Genomic DNA, 27,643 nt, shown 5'->3' with positions numbered 1-27,643 from the left:
ATCGTATGACTATACACTACGTGGATTCGTGCTACCCAAAGTAAGAAACTATAAAGATTTAGGAGTCACATTAAGTAATGATCTCAAAACGACTAGTCACTGTAAGGCTGCTGCTGCAAAACGCTATAGGGTATTATGGTCAGTTTGCTGATCTTTCCAGTATTTAGATGATGAAATGTTTAGATTAATATACCCGATTTATGTGCGACCACATTTAGAATACGGGATTCAAGCAGCGTGTCCTTGTTTCAAGTATGAAGCATATATGCTAGAAAGAGTCCAACGACGTGCTACTAAGATGGTACAAGGTCTATCTGGCCTATCTTATGAAGACAGACTGAGACACTTCAACTTAGTTCCATTATCTTACCGTAGAATACGGTGTGATCTAATACTGGCTTATCGTATACTGAACGATGACCTTGGTATTAACATGTCTTATCTTTTGGTTCCGTCTAGAACCGATCATCTGAGAGGGCATTCAAAGAAAGTTCAAAAACCGAGATCAAATACTTTACGTCTGGAGTTCCGTTTCTCGCACTGAGTAGTGAATTACTGGAATTCTCTACCGGAACACGTAATATCATCACCGTCTGTTAACATATTCAAAACGAGATTGGAATTTCACAGTATTACAAACTGCAAGGATTAATATATGTCGAAAGACCTCCTATCTTTATTACTGAAGACTGAAGACTGAATGTTGTTTTACTACCCTATAACATATATATCGTGAAGGTGAAGAGTAGTAGGATTTTGGTACTATGGAGTCAATCTGATGATTCTGGAGCACTTATTACTCATATCCTCTAATATATAGATCGTACATATTTCTAGACATGGATTTTCTTACTCCTGATAAGAATGTTTGCAGTTGTGATTTACGAGCTAATGTTAAAAACACTTCAACTATACCTCCAGGATACGTCCCTCCTCTCATTCGAGGTCTTAGTTTAGAAGATTCTGTGAAATCAACGTCATGGTCCACTTCAAAGCACAAGCCACATTCCTTATATCTGGGGATTAATCAGGGATATAATGACACCGTAAGTTCATGTACAAACACTTATTTGTTGGTATATTTGATTTGCTATTCGTCTTCAAAATAAGCAGTTAATGATAACAGTTATTAACCCAAATAACCAACCTATGTATTCAAGAGAGTGTTCTTATGGGGACCAAACAAGGAGTTAATACACTGTACTATGTAGATCTAAGTACTGACTTTTTTAATGTTTTTGGTATAGTATCTGGAGTTAAGCGGCATGGCTGTTCATCAAATATTTTCATTATATTAGGACTTTTAGTATAGCAGCTTCCGTCTTCATTTTGGCAAGCTGGGCTCATCGTACGTCACACTTTAAACTGTGGAAAACAGAAAGCCGAGTATGCATGTAATTTTAAAACCCATTTATATGATATTCGTGAGCACAAATCTTGCTCATTTGTAACATTGTACTGACTTTTTAGGTAAAGGCTAGACACGTCTGAAATAAACCATTAAATAATCTTAGACTAACGATCGTTTTCAATAACTTATCGGTCTTTACAGTTACAAATTCAATGAAGGGAGGATACAGTCGAAACTAATGATGATACGACCCTAATGTGGGTCAAGCTAAACAGACAGGTTTTGTGTAACATTTTTGAAGACATGTGTCTATTTGGATTGCTATCAAATGCTTCAGCAATATGTAGTAAGCGTAATTTTGCATCTGTTTTCAGATTACTAGGGACTTGATATATAACTCAGTAGCCATCTTCAACTTGAATGTTGTCCTTGGTCGATTAAGTGGGAAAGAATAACATTGTTAGTAGATTTAGTGAGACCTTTTCTATACCATTCAGGTTTGTGTTTGCAAGCGCGTAAGGATGAAGACTTTTGAGTGCGGGCGATGTAATTGGCTCCACCGGAGCAGTTGAATTGATAAACACATAGTTAAGCCTATCGTCGGTATCTTATCCCTAATTTACTGTATCAGTATTAGCTTCCTTGAGGAAGTTATGTGTAGTTTGTCATCATCCAGAGTCGTTTTAATGGGTCTAATTATTCGATGTGTTAGAATATTATTTATTTATTATTTATTTGAGCACATAAATATTGGTAAAAGAGGACACCAAATATATATGCGCCACACAAAACAATCAGAATTCGAAGAGAGAAAAAGGTAAGAGCGTAAAAAAAGGACAATAACGAACAGATTAGTGTTAGTAGTAATAATAATGGGAGAAACGGAAAAGTATAATCAGAAGAATTTTTCAGTTAAGGAAAAAACAACCATTTTTTTATGAAGAAGACCACCTCTCCGCTTTTTCCAACCAGTCTCAGAGTCGGCAAATATTGCATGACGTGGGATTCTCAGGGACGACATTCGTAGAACGTGTCCAAGCTACCGGAGTCGGTGTTTCAAGATGGTGACACCAATTGCATCATCGTCTCTGTGCCCGGACACACGATGCCGAACCTCTACATTACTAACATAGTGTTGCCACTGGATGTGAGCAATCCTTCGGAGACAAAGATCATCGGACACAGAGAGTTGTCTAACGTCCTCAACTCGGAGAGGCTAGCTTTCACAATCATAGAGCAAAACTGCTCTCACCGGCGCGCTGTAGATCCGACCTTTTACATCCAGACTAACATCACGAAGGCTCCAAAGATGGTCCAGATCGGCATAAGCCGCTCTGGATTTCACTATACGTGCATTGATCTCATCACTCACGCCACCACCAGCACTTATGAAGCTACCCAGATACATGAACTTCTCGACTACTTCTATCTGCTCACCATTCAGGTTGAGTACAGGATTAGAATCCTACCAGTCTTGTAGAAGTACTTTGCACTTCGAAGGTGCACAGCACACACCATACCTACGGACACTGATTGCCAACTGATTAAGTGCGGATTGCATGCCTTGAGCATTATCGCATAGTAAGACAATATCATCCGCATGCTCAAGGTGGAGAAGTCTTTCTCCAGGCAAAAGATCCACACCGCCATTACTTGCATCCGTCAGAGCTGTTTCCAGAATGTCATCGATGGTAAAGTTGAAAGGGAATGGTGAGATTGGGAAACCCTGTCTAACCCCACTGCTCGAATGGAACAATGGAGAGAGGTGGTTGTATTCCCCCACTCTGCCTGAGGTGTTTGTATATAGGGCTTTTAGGATGTTAATAAACTTCTCAGACACACCCTTCTTCAATAGACAATCCCAGAGAACAGTCCTATCCAACGAATCGAAGGCAGCCCTGATGTCAAGAAACACTACGATTGTTGGTCTTTGATAATTATGGCGATGTTCTAACATTTGGTGGAGGGTGAAGATATGATCAATACATCCTTGACCAGAATGAAACCCAGCCTGCTCCTCGCGAGTCAATCTTTCTCGAGTTTTGAACAACCTACGAAGTATGACGGAAGCCAATAGCTTGGACGCAATCGGGAGTAGACTTATCCCCCGATAGTTGTTACAGGAACGACGTGGATCCTTTTTAAAGATAAGGACAACTATTGCCTCATTCCATGACGTTGGCACACTCTCTAGCTCCCAGACATTTGTGAACAACACAGTCAGTTCCTTAGTCAGAAAGTCACCACCATCTTTAAAAGGAGCCGGAGGTAAGTCATATCGGTCAGGTGATTTGTAACTCTTCAAAAGTTGAAGTTCCTTGCGGACTTCCTCATTTAGTGGATCAGTCGTCACGAGTCGTGGAGGGCAGGACAGTCTGACCGATGTTGCCGGAGCAGAAGGCCAGTTGAACTGTACTTCGGAAAATTGTGCCTATCGTCCAAGACGTCGATGGATGTTAGTGATTGGCGTTCCGTCATCCTCGCAGATTGTTTCGCTCACAACAGACTTCTTGATGCCAGTGGCTTAGATGAGTTGGAAGAGCTTCCGGTCCCCGTTATCTGTCCCGCGACTAACAAGTCCCCATCAGCCACCTAAGCGACTCTCTTCTGTGCCTAGACGCCAAACCTGAGCATTCAAGTCTTTGGCTAGTACTACAACATCTGTCAAACGCACTTTCTGAAGAAGAACAGTTAACTGGTGGTAAAATTCATCCTTGATTGCATCCGGGCTGCAATCTGTTGGGGCATAGGTGGAGATGACGAAAAGACATCGTTTCTCACGTCGATTTCTTCTCACTTTGATGGAATTTTCTAATCTACCAGCACATAACCGACTGTTAATGGGGATCCAGTCGATTAATGCTGCTTCAGCTCCAGAGCTTAGTGCGACACCAACGCCAGCAAGACCAGACGAAGATGCCACAGGGTCCCCGGATAAACGCACGTAAAACATGCTTTTTGAAGCGACAGATGGAGAGCGAATTTGAAGTACTTCACCAGAGTCTTGAATACTGGTCTCGGATAGACAACAAACATCGATATTAAGACTTTCCAAAGACATAGCCAGCCTTATTTGGAACAACCGTTCCTCAAGGTCCTACCATGTCAGACAGGTCGGTTGAAGAGCGGTAAGACTAAAAGCAACAAACCTAAGGTCCGAAGGCGAAGTCGTACTGCTGACTGTACAGAGGTGTGACAGCAATAAGGTGTTTCCTTCAGACAACCAGCATGACAGCGATGCTGCCTTCCCACAAGGAGGGGTGGGGTTAGAAAAGGTCGACCCTTAAAATGCACACCTCACCTTACCTCACGGATTTCCGTCTCCGGCGGTAAGGCCCTTTGAAGAACGGATCTAACATGTCAAAAACCTTCCACGAAAAGGCCGTGCGCGACCGGCCTCAAGCAGTTGTCCCTTGGGCACTGCGGTCACGCTCTCAGGTCGCTGAGACCGCCTCTAATCCAATTTCCTTTTCAGGTACCTCCAGAAGAACCCTTCCACGGTGTGGGCAACCGGGAAGTGATAACCGCCCTCATACCTCTAACAGCACACAAGGCCATTGTATTCATAATCAACCTTCCTCTTCAATTCCTATTATTCCTCCTACATCGACTTTCAACCCTAAACTTCCTCCTTCGGCTTCCTCCTCAAGTGTCACCATAGCCAACGATTCTAGTGCTCAAAACTCTGTCCCAGGTCTACTGAAACCTCGCTCCAAACTACACATTGGAGCTTTCAACGTACGCACTCTATGTCAAATCGGTCAGCAGGCTTCCTTGGCTAAAACCCTAGAGTCTCTTTCCATTGATGTATGCTGTGTCTCCGAAACACGCATACAGGATTCCAGTGTGGTCATTCACTTGACCTCACCTCGGCAAAACGGAGAACCAACGAGATACACCCTACGTGTATCTGGTGACCCGATGGCCAGTTCTCGTGGACTGGCAGGTGTAGGCATAGCACTAAGCATGAGGGCGGAACAAGCACTGCTAGAGTGGATCCCCGTCAACAGTCGTCTATGTGCTGTTCGGCTAAACGGCTCCGTAAGAACTCGGAAGGATAGGGACACACGTCGTTGCCCTTTTGTCGTTTCTGCCTACGCTCCCACTGACTGCAGCTCAGATGATGTGAAAGATGAATTTTACAGAAAGTTATCTGAACTTCTTCAGAAAGCTAAACGTACTCGTAGTGGGTGACTTTAATGCTCAGATAGGTAGCTTAAACCACACAGAAAGGCATTTAGGTGGATATTTTAGCATTCCGGCACAGCGAACAGATAATGGTGACCGTCTGCTGCAACTGTGCTCAGACAATCGCTTATTTTTAGCAAACACAAATTTTAAGCATAAGGAGAGACATCGTCTAACATGGCGACCCCCTACACCAAACCAACGATGGACTCAAATAGACCATATTGCCATCAGTCATCGTTGGAGAGAGTCGGTAGAAGATTGTCGCTCATTCTGGAGTACCTGCTTGGACTCCGACCACGCCCTAATACGGGCACGCATCTGCTTGCGCCTCACCGGACGCAAAAAAGCCACATTAAAAAGACCAATTAGAACTGAATTGAGTAACGAGAAAACCAAAAATAGGTTCCAAGAACAACTGAGTTCACACTTAGGTAGTTCTGAAGACGAGGCTGACCCAGATGTTGCTTGGAAAGACATACAAGCAGCTGTGGAAGCAGCAGTGACTTCTATTAGCAACTTAAACCACAGAGTTTCAAAGGGCCAGTGGATTTCTTCAAAGTCTATCACACTGATGGATTCTCGCAAACTCGTTCCATCAGGTTCCGAACATGATGAAGAGCGACAACAAATCAGATCTAGGTTAAGAAAAAGTTTAAGAAACGACCGTGAGCAGTGGTGGGCAACGAAAGCAAAAGAGATGGAAAAGGCGGCGACTATAGGGAACACAAGACAACTTTACAGACTAATAAAAGAAACTGGAATTAATAAGTCAAGTGTAAGTGAGATTATATCGGAAAAAGACGATACTCTCATCTATTCCCAGTCCAGACGTTTAGAACGATGGGCGGAACACTTTAGGGAACAGTTCAGCTGGCCTTCAGCTACTCTACAACTACCCTCCATTCCCAGACAGCGTGAATGGAACATTGAAGTAGGTCCCCCAACTCTTGCTGAAGTTCAAAAGGCTATAGATAATCTGAAACGAGGAAGGGCAGCTGGTCCAGATGGACTGGTTCCAGAAGTCTTTAAGGATGGTGGTCCAATTTTAGCTATTAGGTTGACTAATATTTTAGCTAAGATCTGGGAGTTAGACGTTATTCCATCTGACTGATCACAATCACTTATCGTCCCAATATATAAGAAAGAGTCAAAATCATCCTGTGAAAACCACAGAGGGATTAGTTTAACTAATATAATATCTAAAATACTAGCCTCGATAATTATCAGACGCCTAACTAAGACTCGTGAACTGCAAACACGAGAAAACCAAGTTGGCTTCAGACCTGGTCGTGGCTGCATCGACCACATATTCACCATTCGTCAGGTTCTAGAACATAGGCATACTTATCGGCGTCCGACGATGGTGGTCTTTCTTGACTTAAAAGCAGCATTTGACTCGGTAGACCGCGAGGTTCTGTGGCAGTGTCTGTCATTGACAGGCGTACCTCAGAAGTACATAAACCTTGTGAAGGCTCTTTACTTGAACACTACTGATCGAGTCAGAGCTTATAGCGAACTGTCATCTGCGTTTGCAACCTCAAGTGGTGTCCGTCAAGGCTGTCCACTTTCTCCATTTTTATTTAATTTCATTATAGACCTACTGATGGAAATAACTTTCTCGTCGACTGAGTTCTCGGGTATTGATCTCCATCCAGGAGGTCCACTTATCGACTTAGAATACGCAGATGACATAGTCCTGTTTGGTGAAGACGCTGACAAAATGCAGAGTCTTCTGGGAGCACTGAGCAACAATGCCAGGATGTTTGGAATGCGCTTCTCTCCCTCTAAATGCAAGTTGCTGCTTCAGGACTGGTCTGCGTTAACACCTGAACTAAGGATAGGGAGTGAAGTAGTCGAACGCGTTGATAACTTTACTTATATTGGAAGTCTGATCAGCCCTAATGGGTTGGTATCGGACGAAATCTCAGCACGGATTCGAAAAGCTCGTTCGGCTTTTGTCAACTTACGTCACCTGTGGCGAAGGCGAGATATCCGTCTATCAATAAAAGGACGAGTATACTGCGCGGCAGTCAGTTCTGTCTTAATTTACGGCAGCGAAACATGGTCTTTAAGGGTAGAAGACACTCGTAAGCTACTAGTATTTGACCACAGATGCCTTAGAAATATTGCTGGCGTCTGCTGGGATAATCGGGTAAGTAATAGTGAGGTTAGACGCAGGGTATTAGGAAATGATGGTAAATCAGTTGAGGAGGTTATGAATCTTCATCGACTGAGATGGTTGGGCCACGTGTTACGTATGCCTGAACACCGATTACCACGACGTGCAGTGCTATCCGGTATTGGAAATGGTTGGAAGAAAGTTAGGGGTGGCCAAACCAAAACGTGGCATCAGTGCTTGAAGTCACTAACTTCTAGTCTGAGCCATGTTGGTAGATGCAGACTACTTGGTTGGGGTCCGCGTGACTATCGTAACCAATGGTTGGAGACTCTTGGTGACATGGCTCAGAATCGATCACAATGGCGTCGGTGTATACACTCCCTGTCTTCCCTTAAACTAAGAGATTAAATTCGCTTCATATCTTTCTTTCTACGAACCAATTCTTTCTTCTTGTACTATATCTCTATATGCAATCTTTCTCTTATATATTACCACCTTTTACCTAACCACTGTTATGAATCCGGTGTTCATCTTGTTGTGCTGATGCGGTATGGCAACCTGGACCGATGCACATATGTGCCTGGTCCTACGTTGTAGCTGACTGACTGACTTATCTGTTGTCCGACCTGCATAAGTGTGCAAACGTTGAAGGCAGCCAGTTTGAATGGTGCACGTGGTTTCAGAAAAACTGCTTCAGTACTCGTATTCGGTGGTAGCATACAATTTTCAACCATACAGTGACTCAAGAACGTTTAGATAGAGCCGAATTTCCACCATAGGCGAGCTGCTGTATATGTCGAGAAATAAGGATACATAAAGTGGGAATGAAAAAGAGTGAATGACTTAGTAAGTTATAATAATGATAACAATAATAGTAGTGAATAATAATAATGATAATGTGAATCGTTTGATTGTTAATCGAAGCAATGCAAGTATTTTACATAAATATCGACATTTCATCATATTTGTGTGTGGTCTGTGATACTGCCCGGGTGCCCAGATCGATGCAGGTGGTTTTCTTAGGGAGCCACACCCCGAGCCTCCGACCTTAAGGTCTGACCCACAAGGCAGTGGAGCATCGTGAGAAGATGCAGTCCCATGGTAGCCGGTGACCAACGATTGGTTCATTCGCCATTTGTTCCTGCAGGATACTGGAGCACATGTGCACCATTGGTTTGGGATCCGGTTAAAGCGCTGGAGATTCGCTTTTTGTCTTCTCAATTTCGTAAACAACACCCTTGGTGCGAGAAGACAGTGAGTAGGACTTCTCTGGCAGAGGTTATATACGCGTGGCCGTGTGAGAGCATTTCGAGAGGGAGGGCGAGCCACCCCACTTCCGACCACGTGTTAGAATCTCACTCGATATATCACCTTTCGAACCGAGTCTTACGTTTAGATTTTTCTTTTCATCTGTGGAAGGCTGCATCTTGCCTTCAAGCTAAGTTACGTATTTCTTGATGAACTTACTGAGGTATGCATTTTGTAGTAACGTCGTCCTTAGTTTGTTTAATTCTCCTATATTATCCTCAGAGTATAGTCGTTGGGTTCTGTGACCGGTGTTTAGTTAGAATAAATTTATGTTGGAGTGGTGTCGAGCTATGGTAGTTGATATATTGTCCCGTCCGGGTTTCTTTTCAAAACATATTTCTTAATAAACCATCCAGCGCCAAGGAATTCTGTATTCTTCACATATGGAAATAGTCCGTGGATGTGCGTCTTTTACTGTTCCCAACGGTTCTTGTTGGTTAATTGATTTTTCGTAGATAATTAGTATATCGTGTACGTATTAGTAATAGTATTCCAAGTTATTAAGAGCATCATGTAATAGTCAAACTTCCAGTTTGGCTATAAAAATATCATCAAGAATTGAACCTAGGAGAAATCTGATTGCTACTTTATTTATTTGTTTGCAGATTTCGTTGTTAAACATGAGGTGGATATTCTTTGTACACTTAAACAGAAGTTGCTTTACTGTCTATTAGTTACAGATAACAGATTTTCCAATGTAGACATTCTTACCGACGCTCGATCTTTTAACCTCATGGTAGCATTCAACTCCACCATTCTAGAGATTCCTGATTTTTATTTCATTTAGTCATAGAAATTCTTTCACAGATAAATTTTCTCACCTGAATTCTCAAGGATTAATCACTTATCAGGAGACTTACTTCTTGACGTAGGATACTTCAATGAAATTGATGTACTCTTATCTGAATTACTGCGGCTGAACTCAAAAAGCCAAACTTCCACTCAGTGAGGAGGTTGGCGTAGGTTTTTTCAATGGTGTGCAGTCCAATTCAGGTCAGTTGCTAACCAGATGAACAACTAACAACACTATATCGGCCAATTCTTGGTCAATGGCATGCACTTGTCTTTTGACCTCTCTGTTAGCTCTAAGGTTTCAAAAATAGTTTTGTTTGGTGAAGATCCTAACAAAACGCAATCTTTCGGTGACATCAACCAACAGTTCGAGTGTCATTAGGATGTGTTTCTCTCCCTACCGCTCAAAAAAGTTATTTCAGAATTTGTTTAGGTCGTCGTCTGGATCGACCACAGAAAGTGAAGTAATTGAGTTTGTCAATTGCTTCACCTATTTGACGAAAACCTGGCACGGATCCAATAGGCTCACCTTGATCTTACAAGCAAAGATAGATAGTGACCGGCAGTGAAATCCAGGACGCGCGTTTCGTCCTGGATGTACCTGCATCCGAGTTGATGTCTACCTTAGGACACCGTTTCTCAACGCTAACTTACTGCCTTGTGAATTAGGTTTATAGTTTAGAGGCTCGGGGGCTGGCCGTTTAAGTTTAGTTTTTGCCAAGATTATTCCAGTCACCACAGAAATGTTTTGTTTGATACTTACTACATATTTTACCCAGTCGTAGCAGATTTTGTGAATTGAATTAAATAATAGGTGTTAGCGGGACATAGACTGGTTTAAAGCATGCTCAATGCACGATTGCTTTGCTGCACGCTGACTGGCTAATTCTTATCTAATCAGCACTAGTCGATACTTGGAGAATACTCTATAAATCTCATATGAAAACTATAAATATACTAACGTTTTCCCTATTGTGCTTCTCACTTCCACCTGACCTTGTTATTTGGAACATAATCTCTTTCCTGTTCAACCGTGTTCTGATTTGGGGACTTGTCGAGTGAATCGGTGTCCGAGAATACTAAGGAATAGGAATAGCTGGGTCATAACTATAAGAAAGAGATTATAACAGTGGCGACGAGGAAAAAGGAAAACAAATTCAAGATGCCTATATCAGATAACCAGCTCAACCGAATACTACAACATCAGCAAGCGCAACTTGATGCACAAATGCGGTTGTTGGAGACTCTGACTCAACAGCTTAACATCCACTGCTCGAGTTCACATGCTATTTCAAGTACGTCTTGTGATGTAATTGTTAGCAGCATCCCAGAATTCATCTATGATCCCGAAAGTGGAAATACTTTTCTCACGTGGTTCAAACGTTGGGAAGACACATTTAGAACAGAATTCTGTAACCAAGACGACGCGTGGAAGACTCGACTGTTGGTACGTAAGTTGGGAAGCAATGAACATACACGTCATACTGACCATATATTGCCAAAGTTACCTCGAGAGCTCAGTTTCTAGGAGACGGTAATTCAATTGTCAGAGATATTCGGTGAGTCATCCTCATTGTTTAGTATTCGATATCGGTATCTAAATTTGGTGAAACGTGAAGCCAATAAATATGGTTTTCTAGCAGACATCGTCAACAGATAATCTGAACGGTCCAAGTTACGCTCGTTGACAGAAGACCAATTTAAATGCTTAATATTCATCAAAGCTCTCCAGTCACCACAAGATGCTGAGATCAGGATTAGACTTTTGACTCGACTGGATCAAGACCCGAACGTCACACTCAGAACATTGACAGATGAGTGTAAGCGGCTACAAAGCATAAGACACGACAGTAAGTTGATTGAACAGGCAAATCCTAATTTAACATGCAGTAGTGTCAATGCTATTACTAGGTTAAAAGTTCAGAAGCTGATAACAACTCGTAACAAATCAACGACTGCATTTTGGTTATGTGGTGATTGTCATTGTGTACGATTCAGTCCATTTAAGAAGCATAAATGTCAGATGTGCAACAAACGTGGACATAAAGAAGGTCATTGTCCACCGAATCGTACGCCTCAGCCCATGAAGAAGCATAAACGTCCTCAACATGTGAAATCAGCCGAGTCTAAATCTCTTTCTCTGGTAACTGCCTTTCAAACAAACTATGACATTCGAAGAAAGTATGTTATCATCCAGATAAACCGCATATCAGCTCATCTTCAAATTGACACGGCATCAGATATCACCTTAGTGTCTAGAGAAACGTATAACTTGCTGGGTAAACCGCCAATGAAGCCATCCAAGAAAACGGCTAAAAACGCATCAGGTGGTGTGCTAAAACTGGTTGGTGAATTACAGTGTGAATTTTCTTTCAATGGAACTAACTGTACAGGAATATGTTACCTAACAGAACGGTCAAACCTTAATCTTCTTGGTCTAAGTATGTTAGATAAACTTGGACTAATAGATGTACCGATTAACAGTGTCTGTAACGTATCGTGTTCATCATTGGCACCCCAGTACTTACAAAGAAGACAGGTGAGAAGTTACTAGAAAAACTGAAAAGAAAGTTTGCCTCTGTTTTTCAGAATAGTCTTGGCCATTGTACCAAGATGAAAGCTCACTTACCAGTGAAACCAGATGCTATACCTATTTTTCGCCCGAGACGTCCTGTACCATATGCTGCTCTTGAGCTAGTCGACCAGGAACTTAATCGCTTGCAACAGGCTGGTGTAATCCGACCAGTTAACTACTCTGCATGTGTCGCACCGATCGTAGTGATTAAGAAGGCCAATGGGACTATACGCATATGTGCCGATTTCTCGACCGGTTTAAATGCTGCATTAGATGTATATCAATATCCATTACCAGTTCCTGAAGACCTGTTTGCCAAGCTTAATGGTGGTACATGCTTCGCGAAAATAGACTTCTCCGATGCTTATCTCCAAGTGGAAGTAGATGAAGACAGTAGAGAGCTTCTGACCATTAACACTCATCGAGGGTTATTTCAATACACCCGTCTACCATTTGGCATCAACAGCGTACCCGCTATCTTTCAGCAAATAATGGATACGATGCTAACAGGTATACCTGGTACAGCAGCTTATCTAGATGATATCATAGTTATGGTTTCAACTGACAGTGAACTTTCTTATCGACTACACCAAGTCCTTAACCGAGTGTTGGAGTATGGTTTCCAACTACGTGAGGAAAAATGTATCTTCATACATTCGATCAAATACCTTGGTTTTATCTTAGATAAGAACGGTCGCCAACCAGACCTTGCCAACATCGAAGCCATTCAGAAGATGCCTTCACCAGCTGATGTTTCTTCATTAAGATCCTTCTTGGGATTAATCAGTCATCAGAGCACATTCTTGCCTGAAATGCATCGAGTGATAGGTCCCCTGAATGAATTGCTATCAAGAGATAAATCTCGGCAGTGGTCAGCAGAATGTCAAGCATCTTTTGACAGAGTCAAATCAATGCTCAGCTGAAAGATTCTTTTGACGCACTTCGATCCCAGTTTGGGAATTGTTGTTGCATCTGATTCCTCTAGTCATGGAGTTGGAGCAGTGATATCTCACGTGTATCCGGACAAATCAGAAAAGACAATTGCCGATGCTGATAGATCACTTACCCCAGCCGAACGAAACTACAGTCAAATTGAAAAGGAAGCTCTTGCAATCATTTTCGCTGTCAAAAGATTTCATAAAATGCTCTATGGTCGTACATTTACCCTACTGACAGATCACAAACCTTTGATTACAATCTTTGGTTCTAAGAAAGGAATCCCTGTCTATACGGCTAATAGATTACAGCGCTGGGCGACAATGCTCCTGAGTTATGATTTTAATATCAAGTATCAGTCGACAAATACCATCGGTCAAGCTGACGCTCTCTCCCGATTAATTGGAGTTCAACATCCTGGACCAGAGGATATAATCATTGCCTCCACAGCAGTAGACCCAGAAAGTATAGTGGCAGATGCCATTCGAAACACTCCAGTGTCGTCAGATGAAGTCAGAGAAGAAATCCTTCGAGACCCAACCCTACAAGAAGTTAGAAAGTTCCACCTGGAAGGGTGGCCCTCGAAAATCAGTTCCACAGAGCTCCAACAGTTTTACCAGCGTAGACTCTCTTTCAATGATTGGTGACTGTTTGCTGTTTACCGAACGTGTCATAATCCCAAAGAAGCTACAACCAGTAGTGCTTGAACAGTTGCACGCAGGACATCCTGGAATAAATCGCACGAAAGCACTAGCACGAAGTTATGTATACTGGCCGCATTTAGACACCCAACTGGAGCAGCTATCCCGTTCGTGTACCAAATGTTCATTAGCAACAAAAGCACCGCGATAAGCAGGGCTGCAATCATGGCCAATACCACAGTCACCGTGGCAGCGTATACACTAGGACTTTGCTGGTCCACTTCATGAACAAACTTACCTTTTGGTAGTTGATGCATATAGCAAGTGGCCAGAAATTTTTCTCATGGAACACCCGATTGCAAGCTACACGGTCAGTAAACTACGTCAACTATTCAGTCGCTTCGGAATCCCGGAATTGATAGTTAGTGACAATGGAACACAGTTTACATCCGTAATCTCACAATTTTGTTGGCAGAACAAAATCCATCACGTCTGAACACCTCCATTCCATCCCCAATCAAATGGTCAAGTGGAACGCTTTGTGAGTATGTTTAAAAATGCTCTAAAAAAATCTAAAGGGGAAGGGACCACCGAAAATATCTTACATAAGTTCCTGCTTATTTATCGCTCTACACCGAACCCTCAGACGATTAACATGGTCTCTCCAGCAGAAGCTCTACTTGGCAGAAAAATACGAACACATCTCGATATCATCCGTCCCACGCCAACTCTTGAGCCTCAACGAAACCTATCAATGGAGAACCAGTTCGATCCACATCATGGGGCACAAAGATGTTTGCTTACGGTGGGACGAAAAGTACTTGCTATAGACTATCGTGAGAAACATCCTACGTGGACATGTGGTCGGATCTTGAAAAAGAAGTGAGGTGTAATTTATGGGGTGTCAGTTGGCTCAGAAGTTTAGGTACGTCATGCTAACCAATTGAAAGCAACGAGATTCAATATCGATTAGTGGCTATAGACATTTGGTAACAGCAGAAAATTAGTCATAATAGTGTAGTGTCATTTATTGTGTATTTTATTTTAAATCCTAACTTTCTTCATTATGAGCTTAGTTCTCCAGTTTCATTTGTTTGTTTTAAACTATATTTTTCACATATGGACTTTAATTGTTTTCGATACTAAATTTCTTGTGCCTCTCAGGTTGTTAACCCCCCCTCGTTGTCCTAATGTGAGAAATCGAACTTTGAACTGATGCACATTCGTGATAAGTTTTAATTTGGTAATGACTAACTAAAAACTCCGACTGGGACCCCTCTATGGCTACTGCCGGTCCCAAGCCCGAATGAAGGATGAGGGTTGGGCATGGGGTTAACGACCCTATCCCATAGAAAACTAAATCGCTAAAAATATGCTAACCAGAAGACTTCTTTTTCAGGTTTCTCAAGAAATACTCTTCCACGGTGTGGGCAGCCGGGAAGTGGTATCAGCCCTCATACCCCTAACAGCGCACGAAACCAAGTTGGTCACATTCAAATCCTTCCTACACCTCCTAATACCTCTCTTATTTCCATGACTAACCCTCTTCACGTTTCTTTATCACCTCGCATCGGTAGGGCAAACGATTCGAGTACGCGGAATGCTATTCCTGGTCTCCTGAAACCACGCTCTAAACTACACGTAGGAGCTTTTAACGTCCGAACACTGTACCAAATAGGACAACAGGCTTCCTTAGCTAGGACTTTAGAATCCCGCGCCATCGATGTGTGCTGCGTCTCCGAAACGCGCATACAGGATCCGAGTAGCGTCATTCATCTGACCTCACCATGCCAAAATAAAGAACCGACTCGATTCACACTTCGTGTATCTGGAAGCCCTGATTCTGCTTCCCGTGGCCTCGCCGGTGTAGGCATAGCATTGAGTCCTAGGGCAGAACTAGCTCTCTTAGAGTGGATCCCAGTAGACAGTCGTTTGTGCGCTGTCCAACTAAACGGAACAGTAAGGATCCGGAAAGATAGGGACACCCGTCGTTGCGTCTTCGTCGTCTCTACCGATTCTCCCACTGACTGCAGCACAAATGATGTAAAAGATGAGTTTTATAGAAAGCTCTCCGACCTTCTCCGAAAAGCTAGGCGCTCAGATGTAGTAATAATGGCCGGTGACTTTAATGCTCAAGTAGGTAAACTAAGCGATAGGGAAAGACACCTAGGTGGATCTTATGGCATCATGGCTCAAAGAGCAGATAATGGCGACCGTCTGTTGCAGCTATGCTCGGATAACCGCCTCTTTCTTGCAAATACTAACTTTAAGCATAAGGAAAAACGTCTTTTAACATGGCGACCCCCTAATTCGTCCCAGCGTTGGACCCAAATAGATCACATCGCTATCAGCCACCGATGGAGGGGCTCGCTGGAAGACTGTCGCTCATTCTGGAGCACATGCTTAGATTCAGATCATGCTCTAGTGCGAGCGCGTATTTGCTTGCGTCTTACTGGACGTAGGAAAGACGCTGCAAGGAAACCTCTTAGGGGCCTACTTAATGATAGTCAAGCTAAGAGTATATTTCAGGAACAACTAGGAAAACAGTTAGGCAGCCATGTATGTGCTGCCCACCCCGATGCAGCATGGAATGATATCCGAAAAGCTGTGGAAACAGCAGTGATATCTGCTAGTAAGTTAAACCAGAAGGTTAGGGAGCAACACTGGATCTCAGCAGCATCTATCGCACTGATAGATGCTCGGAAACTCATTCCACCTGGCTCTGAACATAATGAAGAGCGGAGTCAGCTTAAGCGCAAGCTGACAAGAAGTCTACGCAACGATCGCGAACAGTGGTAGGTAGCGAAAGCAAGGGAGATGGAAAAGGCAGCGGCAATAGGTAATAGCAGACAATTGTTCAGACTCGTTAAGGAAACCGGAATTAGGAACCCGACCGTTAGCGAAACAATCTCAGAGAAAGATGGACATATTATTCATTCCCAATCCATGAGATTGGATCGATGGGCAGAACACTTTAGGGATCAGTTCAACTGGCTTTCAGCCACACTTCGGTTTCCCACGATCTCTAGTCAACTTGAATGGCAAGTTAGATTAAGTCCTCCGTCCCTTTACGAAGTTGAAAAAGTCATAGGAAATCTGAAATGAGGGAGAGCAGCAGGCCCTGACAGGTTTACTCCTGAGATTTTTAAGGATGGTGGTCCAGTATTAGCAGTGAGATTAACTGAGGTCTTAGGTAGATTTTGGGAATTGGACGTAATCCCATCTGACTGGTCTCAATCACTGATTGTGCCAGTCTATAAGAAAGGACAAAAGTCCTCTTGTGACAATTAGAGAGGAACCAGTTTGACTAATATAGTGTTTAAAATATTAGCTTCAATAATACTTCGATGCCTAACTAAAGCATGTGAAGAACAGACTAGAGAAAACCAGACCGGTTTTCGACCTGGACGTGGTTGTATAGACCAGATATTCACACTACGTCAGGTTCTAGAACAGAGACACACGTTCAGACACCCACAATGGTAGTATTTCTCGACTTTACGGCGGCATTCGACTCTGTTGATCGTGAGGTTCTATAACAGTGTTTGTCACTGAAAGGAGTACCAAAGAAGTACATTAACATTATAAAGGCTCTCTACTCGAACACAACTGGTAGAGTGAGAGCTTATGGCGAACTGTCATCAGAATTGATTACCACAAGTGGTGTTCGTCAGGACTGTCCACTCTCTCCTTTCTTGTTTAACTTTGTCGTTGATGTGCTTTTAGAGATGACACTTTCCTTATCTAAATTTCCAGGGGTTGAACTTCTACCAGAAGGTTCACTTGTAGACTTAGAATATGCCGATGACATAGTTTTATTTGGCGAAGACGCTGACAAAATACAGAGTCTTCTGACCACTCTACGCAACAATGCAAGTATGTTCGGGATGCGATTCTCTCCCTCGAAATGCAAAATGTTGCTTCAGGGTTGGGTTGCATCGACACCCGAACTAATGATAGGGAGTGAAGTAGTTGAGCGTGTCGATTACTTCACTTATCTTGGAAGTCTCATCATCCCTTGTGGTCTGATGTGTGACGAAATCTCAGCACGGATATAGAAGGCTCGACTAACTTTTACCAACTTGCGTCATTTATGGCGTAGGCGAGATATCCGTCTATCAACCAAAGGACGTGTTTACTGCACAGCAGTTCGTTCTGTCCTACTTTATGGCAGTGAAACATGGGCGGTGAGAGTAGAGGACATCCGTAGGTTATTAGTATTTGATCATAGGTGCCTTCGAAATATTGCTCGTATATCCTGGGACCATCGAGTAAGTAATGCAGTTGTTAGGAAATGGGTACTAGGTAAGGATGGCAAATCAATTGATGACGTAGTGAAACTTCATCAGTTGAGATGGCTGGGACACGTGTTACGTATGCCCACCGACCGACTGCCTCGACGTGCGATGTTCGGTGGTATAGGAGTAGGTTGGAAGAAAGCTTGGGGCGACCAGACCAAAACATGGCACAAGGTCATGTAGTCACTGACAAGTGGACTGAGTCATGTCGGTAGGTGTAGACTACCTGGTTGGGCACCGCGAGATGATAGCAACCGATGGTTAGAGACCTTGAATGACATGGCTCAAAATCGTTTGCAATAGCGCAGGTGCATCCACTCTTTGTGTTCTCCCAAATTTTGATCTCCTGATTCCTCCTTGTCTCTTTTTTTTCTCTTCCCAAGTTTATTTCACTGTATTATACTCTTTAAGTAACATCTTCAAACACTAATCTTCCTGATTACTGCTTATACTCTTATTACCTCTACCACTACGGGATTGGAATCGACCACGGCATCTCTGTGCTAATGTGGTGTGCCAACTCGAAGTGATGTACGTACGTACGAAGTTCTACGTTGTTACTGACTGACTGAACCAGAAGAAATAATTCAAACCATTTTAACTCTTCAAAAATTTCATGCAATTAGTTCCCTTTATTAATTTAAATAAAGCCAGAACGAATATTGATGCAGAATAATATGACTTCATTTAAACTCTACCCAGGGAGTTAGAGGGTCTTGATTTATAAGAGTTATCACGCCTCATGGTGAAACCCGAGTTCCTTCAGAAGTCATGAGGCTGACGCCACTGTTGACAACCAGAGCAACCATTAATTTAGGTACATGGAATGCTTGTACAATGTGGGAGACTGAGAGAGAGTCATCCAAATTGCTGCAGAAAATGACTAATTAAAATTAGAATTTTCCAATTTAATTCATATGATCTATCATTTTACTATATATACATCAAACTAATACAAATACTGGTAGACTGAAAACAATTTGGCATAGTTATATTCAGTAAACAGTTGCATAATAATGATAATAATACATCTGATAAGGTGTTCATTATATTTCACCCTTTTTGTTTAGTTTTTACGTTTTTTTGAAATAATTAATATCAAGTTGCTATCTCAACTATTTTTATCCTTTTTCCTATTAGTTTCCCATAGAATTCTAAGTTATTTAGAGTTAACTAATAAAATTTACTTCATTTAATTTCAGATATGATATAATTTCAGAAGGAGTTTTGTGGATATTATAGTAATGTTATCAGATGAGATCATGAATCAATTGAAGCTAGACCATGATGGAAAATCTGGAAGCAGTGAATGATAGAACAGTAATACGAAACGGCTGTCTAGTACTTCTACGTTTTCCATGGTGGTCTAGCTTTATTTCACTCATGATCTCATCAATTAAAATTGTGATATAATTATTTATCTTGTTACAATCCTTAAAAAAAAACAGCTGTACTTAATTTAAACATACTCTTTGCTTAAATGGAATTTCTCTATCAAGCAGACTTAATCAGGCGTAAAAGGGTCAGTACAATTATCTTGCTTTTTGTTTGTGTCTTAATAACATCAAAACTTAATGATCGGCCTTAAAAGAAAATAATATATAAACCAATAGCTTGATTTAAGTCATATGGATTAATAAAACTATTGTTTTATAAGCATAGCTCTCTTTTAACATGTAATTACGTACAAACCTATTGGTAGTTATTTTTATTATCGTGGTACATAAGTCATTATTATCAAGTTGCAATAAAAATCACATTACGCTAAGCTTATTGAAAATTTTAATCATTAGAAAAAAAGATATCTGGTCAGCTAATACATAAAAAGTCAGAACGACACATATAAACGAATTATATTCACAACTTAATCTTTACTAAGTTTTATCTTTTACATATATATGAATATTTATATGGAAATATGAAAATCATAAACCAATTTAAGCAATTATGTTAGGGATGCTAGATTCTCAGAAATCACTTGGTAAACGTTTCATTTTGTAATTTTATTATGAAAATTTAATTCTCTCATTTTTGCACCGAAAGTGTCCATTTTTACTTTCATTTAATTCGGTAGACCGCGAGATTCTGTGGCAGTGTCTGTCATTGAAAGGTGTACCTCAGAAGTACATAAACCTTGTAAAGGCTCTTTACTCGAACACTACTAGTCGAGTCAGAGCTTATGGCGAACTGTCATCTACTTTTGCAACCTCTAGTGGTGTCCATCAAGGCTGTCCACTTTCCCCATTTTTATTTAACTTCATTATAGACCTATTGATGGAAATAACTTTCTCGTCGACTGAGTTCTCGGGTATTGATCTCCTTCCAGAAGGTCCACTTATCGACTTAAAATGCGCAGATGGCATAGTCCTATTTGGTGAAGACGCTGATACAATGCAAAGTCTTCTGGTAGCACTAAGCAACAATGCCAGAATGTTTGGAATGCGCTTCTCTCCCTCTAAATGCAAGTTGTTGCTTCAGGACTGGTCTGCGTCAACACCTGAACTAAGGATAAGGAGTGAAGTAGTCGAACGCGTTGACAACTTCACTTATGTTGGAAGTCTGATCAGCCCTAATAGGTTGGTGTCTGACGAAATCTCAGCACGGATTCGAAAAGCTCGTTTGGCTTCTGTCAACTTACGTCACCTATGGTGAAGGTCGGGTATCCGTCTGTCAATAAAAGGACGAGTATAATGCGCGGCAGTTCGTTCTGTTTTAATTTATGGCAGCGAAACATGGCCATTAAGAGTAGAAGATACTCGTAAGCGACTAGTATTTGACTACAGATGCCGTAGAAATATTACTGGCATCTGCTAGGTTCACCGGGTAAGTAATAGTGAGGATAGACGCAGGGTATTAGGGAATGATAGTAAATGAATTGATGAGGTTGTGAATCTTCATTGACTGAGATGGTTGGGCCACGTGTTACGTATGCCTGAACACCGATTACCACGACGTGCAATGCTATCCGGTATTGGAAATGGTTGGAAGAAAGTTAGGGGTGGCCAAACCAAAACGTGGCATCAGTGCTTGAAGTCACTAACTTCTAGTCTGAGCCATGTTGGTAGATGCAGACTACTTGGTTGGGGTCCGCGTGACTATCGTAACCAATGGTTGGAGACTCTTGGTGACATGGCTCAGAATCGATCACAATGGCGTCGGTGTATACACTCTCTGTCTCCCTTCAAACTAAGAGATTAAATTCGCTTCATATCTTTCTTTCTACAAACTAATTCTTTCTTCCTGTACTATATCCTTATATGCAATCTTTCTTTTATATATTACCACCTCTGAATTAACTACTTTTATGAATCCGGTGTCCATCTTGTTGTGCTGATGCGGTATGGCAACTTGGACTGATGCATATATGTGCCTGATCCTACGTTGTAGCTGACTGACTGACCTTTATTTCTTCTATCCTGACGATAAATATTGAGTGATTACCAGTTAGATGTTAGCAGTTCATGAATCGACATCTGAACAATTGTCATTCTTTTCAATCCACCACATTGTTTCGGATTGTACTTTTTTGTAAATTTTACGGCGAAAGATCGCAAACTTTTCATAAACGCGCCTAAATAGGTTATGCGATTAGTCGACATGATGATGTGTTAAAACAAACAAAAGACAGGTAACTTGTTAAGATATGTTGATGTCAGGAAGAGGTAGCCCAGATATTCAAACAGGCCGCCAAAATTATATGCACTACACTTCATCATTCGATTTGTATGAGGTCTGGAACACTGCCCGGGCACTTAAACCGGAGCAGGGGGTTTACTTAGGGGGCCACTCCACGAGTTTTTGACCTAAACGTCTGATTCGCATGGCAGTGGAGCAACGTTAGGAGATGCGGTCCCATAGTAGCCGGTGACCAATAGTAGACTCATACGCCATTTGTTTCATCAGGATCCCGGGGCCCATGTGCACCAGTGGTTTGGAATCAGGGTTTTCCAACTCCCGTAAATGGATCCTCCATATCCACCAACTCCGTTAAAGCGCCGGACATCCGCTTTTTGTCATCTCAATTTCGTAAACAACACCTCGGCTGAGAGAAGACAGTAGGACTTCCCCGACAGTGGCTGTATACGCGTGGTCATGTGAGAGCGTTTGGAGAGGGAGGAGTGACTCCTTACCCTCGACCAAACCAGAGCATTTGGGGGCTAATAGTAGCCTAGCTAAGATCAGCTCGCGATTCCAACTATCAAAATACTACAATATCCAGAAATCCCCCGTACAAATTGTGCCTTAAATTAAGTGGGGTGATTCCAGTCCATAAGTTACTTAAACTGTTTTTTTCCAGGTCCTAAGCTACGCTTATTGTGTAAGTGCTAAACTCCACTCGGTTGGATTGACTAGGTTTAAAGCTTCGAACCCATTAGTAAGAATTCAAAGTTCCTTGACTTAAACTAGAACTTACCTCTTTAACACCCATCCATTTCCACTCCATATTCTACGAAATTGGGAAAATATTTGTTTTTTCTTTCATCATTTCACATGTTCCTGTATATTTTTACTTCAGTTTATTATTATATCCCTTTCTTTTTTAATATATGCCTTATTACGCATTACTTCTTACTATTCTATCTAATTATTAAATCATTAAGCATTGCTAGATTGAATGTCTTATTTGATTAAGCAAATAATAATCAATTGGTTCATTCAAGTTTTATATACATAAATAACAAAAAAGAACATATATAATCACATTCTTTTTTATTGTCAAAATATAAAAAGAAAGTTAACAACATTAACCACCTAACATTAATCGTTACTATGGTGATTGTTTTCTTTTCTCAGAGCTTAAACAAGATCGATTTTCAAGAAAACTATCAGACATAAAAATTTAATTTAAAAGATAATCACCAAAAAGAAGAAAAAAAAATAATTGGCTCTATTAAATGTAATTAGTAAATATTTTTGATTGAGATCATGAATCGATTGATGTTAGACCACCATTGAAAACCTGGAAGCACTGGACGGCCGTTTCGTCGTATTGTGAAACTCCTCAGCAATGTGCATCCACGATCCCGCTCGCGGGGTTCGAACCCGCGAAAATTACCATGTGCTCACTAGTGACTAGCTTCGTGAGAAAATTCTCGGAGTTCTAGTTAGAAGCCGTGACCAGTGGGGCTAATCCATGTCGGGTAGAAACAGGTATCTACTTCACTACAATGGAAGATGGTCGCGCAATTTCGTGGATTGGTTGAGGTTAGACATAAACACCGTTGGATGCCGGATCACAGTGGTCCAGTAGGTTAAGCGTTCGCGCGCAAAACTTAAGGCTCTAGGTCCGGATCTCGCGAGCAGGGTCGTGGATGCGCACTGCTGAGGAGTCTCACAATAGGGCGGACCGGCCGTCGAGTGCTTCCAGATTTTCAATGGTGGTCTAACATCAATCGGTTCATGATCTCAATCAAAACTTAACAATCTCCACAACCCCTGAGAACTGGTAATTAGTAAATAATTAAAAAAATTGTTTCTCTATGATAATTATTTCTTTCTTATTAATGTAGTAAATATATTCGGCAATAGATTGCGTTTCAAATGCATCATCAATAAATTCTGTATAAGCTAAACTCATTATTAATGTGAAATGTGTTATAGATGTGTGTTGGCTTAAATTTTCATACCAGATTAACTTGATAACATGAATAGCAATAGAGATTTTCATTAATATAGTAGCAATGATCACCAAATTACATCATGAGGCAAGCCCCAACACAGATCCTGAAGGGAAGCGAAAAAGAGGAAGGTCAAAGAACACATTGGTCACCCCCTCAAAGCCCTGGTACGGCCGGGAGCGGGGGGAGGTTAACTTTCCATCTCCAACTTCTCTTACATGGCCACGTGCATACTCTGGTGTGAGCTACTTATATTGACATAAGTAGTATATAACGTGCGTCAAAAGAGCGTAAGGTCTGGCAGTAGAAGATGGCGAAGATCAAGAAAGGTAGAGCGAGAACATAATGGAATTTGTAAGAAAACCTATGAACAATGGAATGGGAGACAATGGATTGGTGTTTGCAACAGAAACCGTCTGGTTTGATTTGATACATGAATATTTTGCAAATTGACGATTTACTATATGGTATTTGGATTTTATTGAGATAGTCTGTAATTGTTGTGCTAAATACATCCGTTTGTCCCCACCTGTGTTCTCGCTCACTACACATACAACCATTGTCAGGGAATTCCTAATCACTGCCTTCTCCTGGCATTACTGTTGTTTACGGAATCGAGAGGACTAAAAGAAAATGTCCGGTGCTTTAACCGGGTTAGTGGATACGGAGAGCCCACCTAGGGAGTTGGAAAACCCTAATTCCAAGCCAATGGTGCACATGAGTTGGCTCCAGGATCCTGAAGGAAGAAACGATATATGAACCAATCATTGGTCACCGACTACCAAGGGCACGACATCTTATGACGTTGCTCCACTGCCCTGTAGATTAGACCGTTAGATTGCTGGCTCCGGATGTGGCGTTTTAAGAAAACCACCTGCTTTGGTTTGGGCACCCGGACAGTATCACAGCCCTCACACAAATCGAATAATTTGTGTGGCGCATATCTATTTGGTGCTTCCTTGTACAAATGTTTATGTGTTTAAATAAATAACTACAGAACATATTACGTCGGGAAATGGAAGGAGATATGAAAAGGATGAATAACAACTGGAAGGAGCTCAAAGGATTGTCACGGACAGGGTTGGATGGAGAGTGCTGGTGGGGCGGTCTATGCTCCTCCACGAGGAGTAAACGGTGTAAGTAAGCAGCAATAATATTGCTGAAGACGAAGTATTTAAAAATATGGTCCATGAAGGTATGTGCCAAGGAAAACTAAAATTCATGATCAGGTGTAAGATAAAGAGTAAATGCCTCTGCTTCACTACAAACAATTGTGAACCTAATCATTCAAAATGTCCGACCACAAATTCAGCCATATTGGTCCTCACTTAGATCATGAGTTTCGAAATTGTTGTACACTTTACCGATTCATTTTTCTAAAACCGTATAGTCCATTCTTTTCAGATACTGGTACCACTGTAACTGCTATATTAATATGTTGTGAAAGGTTCAACCAAGGTATATATGTGCCAGATCTTATATTGGTTATGGTTGACTCGATAAAGTTTGTCATAGTTTCAACATTATGTATTCCAAATACCAAGGTTCAAATATCGTTATTGCTATTCCATACATGAAAGGTGTATCTCACAACTTCATACACATACACTTGCATGTGATTTTTGTGTGGGTATAAACGAAATAGTGAGACGTAAAAACAAGAATGATTGGTTCAGCCTATAATTCTCTTCTTAGTGAATTCATTCTCAATGCTATACAATTGCAAAATATATACCTTCATAGTGACAATCAATGGTATGCTTGGTGAAAACTTCTATGATGTTAAGTAGACAGAAACTAAATCTGTTTTCAGCAACAATCTTACTAAAACATTGAACATATTAGGTTACTGTCTAATCATAGAATGCCACGTTAATATTTCTAAAAAGCTCCATCATGTTCTGACTGGATAGAAACTCGTCGGCTTCATTAGAGTCTCTAGAGGCCCTGTTGTAGTTCTCGAAAGGCGACTCAACTGTATACACAAAAATTCTATAATAAACCATATCAAAATAAAACCACTGATATCATTAGATAATGAACAGGTTCCAGTTGAATATGTTGGTAAAATCGGCTTAATTCATGTAGTCACGTATCTTTTTTTTACTATAATCACCATTACTTAGTCAGAAAACACATTTGTGTTACTTTTCTACTTGTATGTGTTTGTGTACAAATTTACAATGTATTTTAACTTGTTAACGTCATTAATAATCTTAATGTCTATTTGAACATTTCCTCTGTTATTATTTGACTTATTTGTCACAGGATGTTTCAGTCTCAAAATCTATATTTCTGTTAAGGTTTTCGTTTTCTATCTATATATGTATTCTAATAACAGAATTAAAATGTTTGATGTTTCTCTAAGAAATTCCTTTATATCTATATTTTTGCTATTAACAATATCATAGTCCTTAATTAATTAGTAATCATTGTACTACTACGCTTATCTGTCCAGTAATGTGTTTATGACATAACTCAGGGTGGCATAACATATATGACAAAATATATAAGATTGTATGCATGTACAATAAGCAAATGGAGGTACGTGAAAAGGAAATTGGATTAGAGGTGGTCTTAGTGACCTGAGAGCGTGACCGCAGTGTCAAAGTGACAACTGCTTGAGGTCGGTCACACACGACCTTTTTGTGGGTAATGTTTGTGTTAGCTCCGTACTTGTTGAGACCTTACCGCCGGAGACGGATATGCGTGGGATAAGGCGAGGTGTGTATTTTTAGGGTCGACCTATTCTAACCCCACCCCTTCTTGTGGGAAGACAGCATCGCTGTTATGCTGGTTGTCTGAAAGGAACACTACCGCTGCCACACTTCTGTACAGTCAGCAGTACGACTTCGCCTTCGGACCTTGGGTTTGTTGCTTTTAGTCTTACCGCTCTTTAACCAACCTATGTGACATGGTAGGACCTTGAGGAACGGTTGTTCCAGCCAGTATAGCTCGGTTGCTTCATCACGATAGGCAAGCCTGACCACCACGTCAAGGTAGCAACAACGGTCGGGAAGCAAATGCACATCCTTAAATGCCCTAATACTGTCAAGGAAAGAAAGTCGTTTCTTCTCGAGATTATTTAATGGCGCTATACAACCATAGCTTCATGTAAAGGTGGTGTTTTGGGAAATGAGAGGATACACAGCGAACGTTTACTGCTTAGACCGGGGTCGTAGATATAGAAGATCTAGAAAACACTAATTGTAAACCAGTGATGTATATGGTTCCCATGATCCTGGTGGTGGGACGAATGTTGTGTAAATCTATCTTTAGCTACTGGCTACCACGAGACGGCGTCTTCTGGTTTAGCTCCTGTACAGGGTGAAATTAAGTCAAAGGCCCAGGGAGAGTAGCGCTTTAAGGAAACTTATTTCTATCGTTGAAATCATGAGTCAATTGACAGTAGACCACCATGAAAAACCTGGAAGCGCTGGATGGCCGTTTCGTCCTAGTATGAGACTCCTCAGTAGTGCGAATCCACGATTCTGCCCCCCGCGAACCCAGGACCTATCAGTCTCACTCAGTTTAGTGCTTCTATATTTTCCATGGTGGTCTAGCTTCAATTGACTCCTGATTTCAACTATTGAAATTTCTAAAATCTTCACAAAACCTTTTCTGATAAACTTATTTCTGTTTGAGCTGCTGAGCAATATCTTGCCCCATATAGAAATATTATTTATGTAAAACATACTATTTGTGGTACCTAGTTGTACCAGATTTTATGTGAACTAAATGAATAAACAATAGCTAAGAGCATGTGTAATTAAACTACTAAATTATTGATTCGTTTGAACTTCTACATCCTTGC

General features: G+C 41.3%; 1 protein-coding gene across 2 annotated transcripts in view; it reads left to right on the top strand.

Annotated features, from left to right (window-relative positions):
- The first annotated feature begins 525 nt into the window (after nt 1–525).
- RALGPS2_1 (RasGEF) overlaps nt 526–27,643 on the top strand; it is a 75,346-nt gene continuing 48,228 nt past the window's right edge. For both annotated transcript variants that reach the window (XM_051209910.1, XM_051209911.1), the window contains exon 1: nt 526–1,046. In XM_051209910.1, the coding sequence (XP_051072895.1) occupies nt 840–1,046 (207 nt within the window). In that variant the 5' untranslated portion in view covers nt 526–839. The remainder of the gene's footprint in view (nt 1,047–27,643) is intronic.

The sequence above is a fragment of the Schistosoma haematobium genome, chromosome 1, assembly GCF_000699445.3.
Source record: "Schistosoma haematobium chromosome 1, whole genome shotgun sequence".
Lineage (NCBI taxonomy): Eukaryota > Metazoa > Platyhelminthes > Trematoda > Strigeidida > Schistosomatidae > Schistosoma > Schistosoma haematobium.
Note: the sequence above shows the minus strand (reverse complement) of the source record. Positions and strands in the feature narration are given on the sequence as shown.